The 6,735-nt window shown below is 35.9% G+C and overlaps 1 protein-coding gene across 1 annotated transcript; it reads left to right on the plus strand.

Annotated features, from left to right (window-relative positions):
- Positions 1-2,691: 2,691 nt before the first annotated feature.
- On the plus strand, positions 2,692-5,185 carry LOC113750507 (zinc finger BED domain-containing protein RICESLEEPER 2-like). The gene is made up of 4 exons (XM_027294474.1): positions 2,692-2,998; positions 3,418-4,409; positions 4,528-4,846; positions 5,058-5,185. Exons 1-4 carry the CDS (start codon positions 2,692-2,694, stop codon positions 5,183-5,185), a joined length of 1,746 nt encoding a protein of 581 aa, XP_027150275.1.
- Positions 5,186-6,735: the final 1,550 nt, after the last annotated feature.

Below are 6,735 nucleotides of genomic sequence, written 5' to 3' on the forward strand. Positions count from 1 at the left end.
ACTGTATTGATGGTTAAGGTACGGCCGTTAACCACTGTCCTAATCAAGAAATAACACTAGGTACGACTTTAGAGTTCAATTTCCTAATTGCTTTAAGAATTAGAGAAGTCTTGTTCTAATCAAATAACACGTTACAAGGATTATTTTAAGTTAGCCCATACGTCCCTGACACAAACTCAATCATGTCAATTACCACTAGTTTAAAACAATTAAACAATTACGGATTTAATTGTTCTAATTGATTTTAAATTATTATATTAATTTAAATACCAGCCCTGAATATTCAAATAACATAATAATCGTAAGAAATTAAATCAGGGAACATACAAATACTAGTAGTAAAAGAAATAAATATAATCAATATGATTTCACAATTTTAGTTGAACGAAGTCCTCCGTTGTTCATTGACTAGAATGAAAAGTTTAGCTCATCTCCACCAAAAAAGCGACATGCAAAATATTTGGATCAATTGCCGAGACCATTCTCCAAAAATATGAGATAAAGTGTTAAGAGGAAAAGAAGAAAAGCAAAAGAAACATCGTTCTTGTTCCTTCAAGAAAGAAAAAGATGACGATCCTATTCCCTTGGCTTCGTTCTCCTATATCTACTAAAATTCCTTTCCTAAACGAAAACAAACTCCTAATAGGCAATAGATTCTTTTCAAAAAGTCAAGATAGATAGACTAGACTAGTGTTCTATCAAAAGTGAAAAATTATCCATTCGGTGTAGAGACTCTGATCCTCACAACTTCGATTTAAAATTGGAGATCTTCTCACGTGCCAAATCTCAAGCTTCCCAGACGTGCAGGTAAGACTTTGACATGCCCGCGCTAAACTGCACAAAGATCTAGTTAAAAATCATGTCTTTAATTCCTTTTTCCTCCGGATCCCTACAACCAGTACCAATTACCAAATAAGTAGAATCTATCAATTAATGTAATGTTTAGCTAAAATCAAGGAAAAATAATCATAAATTTAATAACAAAAATGCAACCTGTTAGCGATCAACAAGGGAGGGGTTTAGGATAGGGGTGGCAATTTTGGACACGACCTAAAAACACGACCCGAACCTAACACGAAATTAATGTGTTTGGGTTTAGATTTTGAGGATTCGAGTCAGAATCGGGTCAGACCCGATAAACCCGAAAAAAATCGGGTCAAAATCAAGTCAAAATCGGGTTGACCTGTTAACCCGTTTCTAAAATAAAAATAAATAAATAAAGATTAAAAAATTATCTAAACACTAAATAGGCTTACACAGTTACTGAGTTACACTTACACATACACATTCACTTAGAGACTTAGAGTCTTCACTTGGCCAGTTGGCCGGCCCTAAATCAGTAAATCCTCACCCAAAAAGCCGAAATCTTTCTTCCTCACCTAACCCTAAATTTTTCTTCCCCTTTTCTTTTAAACGGCAAAACCAGAAAGGCGGCCGCCTTGCCCTTCACTTCACCAGTTCACGTCACGGTCTTCATCTGTCAAACGGCGGTTAGAAGCAACTAGCAAGCAACGGATTTTCTTCTCTAAGGTGCAGTTTTACAGCAAGTTTTTTTTCCCCTAAATCGATTTCTTTCTTGTGGTGTAATATCGCCCTTTGCTTCAGCTTTCTTTTGGTATAACCATGTATGAAGATGATACGGTAAAACAAAACTTTCTGGATTAAAAAAGGTTGGCAGAGATGTTTCTATTATAAGTTCAAATATTATACAAAAAGGTTGGTTTTCACTACTAATGTAAATTTCTGTCGGTGGTGAGGTGAAACTTTTAAGAAGAATTTGGTGGTGATGGATCGATTTCTAAATTCTTCCTCCAAATCTGGAGGTTAACAGGGCAACAAACATATTGAAGTATAAATGGCTGATGGGTCCGTTTGATGTTTGGTTCCCTTTTTCTTCTCTTCTCTTTGAACTGTCTCTGATTTCAAATTTTAATGTCCCTAATATTCGATCTGGGTTTTTGCATGGTAATTGTGATCAAACAACATTGGAGGGCTTAATGGTAGTGTTATAGAGGCAGTGGCGGTTCAGTGTTATGATGTAGAGGCAGCCGTGATCTAAGGAGTGCTTTTGATGTTTTTAATTTGGGATCGTCGACGGAAAATGGATATATTAAACTTGGGGTTCCAAATTTTGGTTTAAAACTCATGGCATACCAAAATTTTGGTTTACAACTCATGGGCAAATGGCGAATTTAGTACTCAAACCTTTTTTTTAATAAAATCAATTTATACCTTTAATTTTTATTTTGGCCAATCTAATTCTCAAACTTTAATTTTGTATCTCTGCTTTGATCCTTTTAAAGTGGCGCTGCCAAATTTTATCGTGACAAAAACCAGTAACTAATCAAGGAAATTATAGAAACTACAAGCCAGGTTCCAATTAAAAAAAGAAGAAAATAAAAACTTTCCAACAAATAAGGCAGAAAACAGATTTTCCATTAAGCTTGGGACGAAAACATAAATCGTCATTGTTTCCCCAAGATAGCAATAACATCAGACACCACTACTTCTTAAGTTTATTCTGCACATGACACTCACTTGCACTTGATTTAGTTTGTTATTGTTTCCCTCGTCCCCCCTCTTGTACTAAGCATTTTTAATATGAAAGCACTATTATTTGTTTAATTACTGAATATTTGTTTCAACCAAAAATCATAACTATTGAATTGCATAATTCTTGATGATTAACAGATGGATACAAGTATGACATATCCAAATTCAATCAGTATTGAAGAAGATGGTGATACAGGGAGTAGTGATAGCATCGAGGAAACAGGCCACACCAATCATCAATCTCAATGCCCTGACACTAGTGCAATTGGGAAAAAGAAATTACCTCCAAAAGCTACAATCAATATGCCTGGCAAGAAGAGGAGATTAAGTTCAGAAGTTTGGGATTACTTCGACATTATTCCCAAAAAGGATCCAAACGATGAGTTGAAGTGCAGATGCAAGAAATGTGGGAATGAATATTCTGCTGAGAGTAAAAGTGGGACAGGTAATTTGCATCGACATGTAAAGAGGTGTGTAAAAATGACAACAAAGGACATTGGATAGTATCTAATCACTTCTGACAAAGGTGCTCTTGCCACACGAAATGCACAATTCAGTCAAGATAAATTTAGAGAATTACTTGTGCATGCCATAGTAAGACATGAGCTGCCATTTTCATTTATGGAGCATGAGGGAATTAACAATGTCCTTACATATTTGGAGCCTCAAATTAAACATATCACTAGGAACACAGCCAAGTTGGACGTTAAAAAATTGCATGCAAAGGAAGTTAATAGACTTGGTAGTGAATTGCGGGGATGTCCTAGTCGAATATGTTTAACTTCCGATGCATGGACATCTATTGTTACTGATGGATACTTGAGTTTGACTGCACACTTCATTGATAGCAATTGGCTGCTACAGAAAAAATTCTGAATTTTTCTTATATGCCTCCTCCCCATAATGGTGTTGCATTAGCTGAAAAAATTTACAGTTTGGCTAGTAGTTGGGGTATTGAAAGGAAGTTGTTTGCCATCACATTAGACAATGCTTCTGCAAATGATTCTTGTGTTGCAATACTTAAGAATCAGCTTAAGTTGAAAAATTCTTTAATTTGTGATGGTATGTTGTTTCATGTGAGATGTTGTGCACATATTCTCAACTTGATTGTGCAAGATGGTTTGAAAGAAATTGATAAATCTGTGGAGTTAATAAGAGAATGTGTCAAGTATGTCAAGGGTTCTCAAACAAGGAAGTTAAGGTTCACCGAATGTGTAACACAGACTTCTCTTGATTCCAAAAAAGCCTTAGTTCAAGATGTTCCTACTAGGTGGAACTCCACATATAGAATGCTTTCCAGTGCACTTTATTATCGCCTTGCATTTTGTCACTTACAATTAAGTGATTCAAATTTTCGGAGCTGTCCATCTCTTGAAGAATGGGGAAGAGTTGAAAAAATTTGTAGTTTTCTTCAAGTTTTTTATGAGGCAACTAATGCTTTTTCGGGGTCCAAGTATCCAACTAGTAACTTGTACTTTCCTCAAGTTTTTAAGATTCAATTGAAGCTGTCTGAGGAGTGCAATAGTTCAGATGATTTTATGAAGAGGATTGCTTCCCAAATGTTTGTGAAGTTTAACAAATATTGGTCTGAGTTCAATCTCTTGTTGGCAATTGCTGTGGTATTTGATCCCCGGTATAAATTTCAGTTTATTGAATTTAGTTATAATAAGCTATATGGTCCGGGGTCTAATAAATTAGTCAAGGTTAGGAATGCACTTTTTGATGTCTATAATGAGTATGTGAAGATTTCCAACACACCTGGTGCATCATCTTCATGCTCTCGAGGCAGCAATGAAGTTTATTCTCCTCATGGAGCCAAGGAACAAGAAGACAACCAATCATTTGATATTTTAGAGGTATGAAAATTAAACTTTTGTGACTTCATTGCGTTCTAAAATTATGATTATTATGATGATTTTTAACTATTTTGTTTTATTATCATATCTAATATATCTCTGTTTGTAACTTATGTAGGAATTTGATCAATTTGACACCTTTGAATTTGCCTGTGGTGCACAAAAAAGTCAATTGGAATTGTATTTAAATGAGCCAAGAGCTAAACGATCCTCACATATTATTGTTCTTGATTATTGGAAAGCACAACAATTTCGATTTCCAGATTTGAGTAAATTGGCAAGGGACATTCTATGTGTTCCAGTATCAACCGTTGCTTCTGAATCTGCATTTAGTCTTGGTGGTAGAATTTTGGATCAATTTCGTAGTTCACTTTCACCCCAAATTGTTGAGGCTTTAGTTTGCACTAAGGACTGGTTATTTGGAGATAAAAGTGAAGGTAAATACAGTTTTTTTATACATATTTTAGTTTTCTGGTTTTGTTACTTATATATATTTTTTCATTCTTATAATGTAGGATCTCTAAATATGAATTTGGAGGATTTAACTCAAAATATCATGTCTCTAAATATCAACAAGGATGAGGTTGATGCAACAATAATTGAGGATTCAAATTCTAATGTTGTTAATCTCTAATCCATGATACTTAGTTGCTATGAATGTGCTTGCCGTGATCAAAGCAGTCCGGCTGCAGTTGGAGGTTGCTTGGAGGATGCACAAGTTTGGCATCATTATGAATGCTGCTGTTGTTAATGATGAGGGCCGAAGCATTGGTTGACCTTGGAGCACCACTTTGTTGTGATTAAGACTCTAAACTTATATTTGGTGTAATGTATTGACTCTAAACTTATATTTGGTTGGCAGTATTTTGTTTGATTTGTGTGAAGTTGGAGTTATTAGATTTGGATGGATGATGTATTACACTATTTCTACTCTTATGGTGTCTTATCTTATGGTCATATGGGCTCTTGGTACAGATATTGATGTCTCTCATTTTTAGGATGAATTTTGAATCTGGGATGCACCAGCCACCCAGAATTTGCAGAAATAGTCTGATAACAAGCATTAGAAGTAAATGGCTTTGATATCAAGCAGTTGAAACTCAACTGTGTAGTTGTTTTTCGACAGTCTCTCTTAAATGGCTTGCATGATACTTCTGTTAAGAGTGTCTTCTATTTGATGAGTTATTGCAGCGTGTGTGAAATGGCTTGGAGCTGCTTAGATTTCGATTGTGCATTTCTTGGTGGTAATTAAATTTGTATACTATGCATTTTATTTATCAAGAATGATAATCATATTTTTAATAGGATTAAATCAAGAAATTCAAATTGATTTTCGGGTTGGCGGGTCCTGAAATTATCGGGTTCGGGTCAGGTGTTCTGACCTGTTTCGGGTTGGCGGGTCAGGTTTGGGTTAGCGGGTTTCCTTTTATACCCGGGTCGCAACCCGACCCGCCAATTCGATTTGGATCCGATTGCCACCCCTAGTTTAGGAGGGGGAAGAGAGGGGAGGGGGTGACTAGGGAGGGAAGGGAAGGAGAGAGGAGCAAGGAGGGAGAAGGAGAGGGAGGAGGAGAGAGGAAGAAGAAGAAGAGGGAGGTAGGAGAGGGGAGGGGGACAATGCTAGCGGTGTTAGAGAAGCAAGGGTGGTGACAGTGGAAGTGGCAGTGAAGGGTGATGGGAGGTGGTGGTGGTGAGTAATGTGTGGAAGCAAAAAGATGGAATTTTTTTTTGGCCGTTTTTAGGTGTATTTGAAAGGTTGTGTTTTTGAAATTGTTTTTGAACTTATTTTTGAAATTTATTAATGTAGAAAGACAAAAATACTTTTTTCATAAACACCTTAAACCCAAAAGATTAGTATGACAATATCTTGGTCGATTTCGGATCCTACAAGCTTAGTGGTTTATTATATTTGAGAAAGTCATTCAACTACAATAGGAAATCAATCCAATAGAGTCTGAAAAACTTTAACTCCTTTTACAACAAATTGTGTATGATGGGAAGGATACATTGGGTGGTACGGGGGAAAAGAGTGTGAGTGAGAGGTTTAGAATTTGAGACTTCCAACTTACAACCATATAAAAAGAAAAGAAAAAATTGGGAGGGGGGAAGGGACAGTAGGTGAGAAGTTCTAGGTTCGAACCCTCCTATCTAACAAAAAAAAAAATTGCTTTAGCTCTATTTTACACTAAGTGTTCTGAATCAAACAAGATAAGTAAATGTATCGGATGGAAAGTGAAGGATGTTGTGGTTATCATGGCAGAAAACGAAATTTGCAGTATGTTGGAACATGGTTTCTTGGAACAGATTTTTTTTTTTTTTTGTTAAG

Source organism: Coffea eugenioides, chromosome 10 (assembly GCF_003713205.1).
Source record: "Coffea eugenioides isolate CCC68of chromosome 10, Ceug_1.0, whole genome shotgun sequence".
Taxonomy (NCBI): domain Eukaryota; kingdom Viridiplantae; phylum Streptophyta; class Magnoliopsida; order Gentianales; family Rubiaceae; genus Coffea; species Coffea eugenioides.

Excerpts from the sequence above, each read along its gene's own strand:
- LOC113750507 (XM_027294474.1), top strand. The coding sequence starts at position 2,692 with ATGGATACAAGTATGACATATCCAAATTCAATCAGTATTGAAGAAGAT. Across the intron at positions 2,999-3,417 it reads TGAGAGTAAAAGTGGGACAG|AAAAAATTCTGAATTTTTCT; the intron begins GTAATTTGCATC and ends TGGCTGCTACAG. Across the intron at positions 4,410-4,527 it reads AATCATTTGATATTTTAGAG|GAATTTGATCAATTTGACAC; the intron begins GTATGAAAATTA and ends TAACTTATGTAG.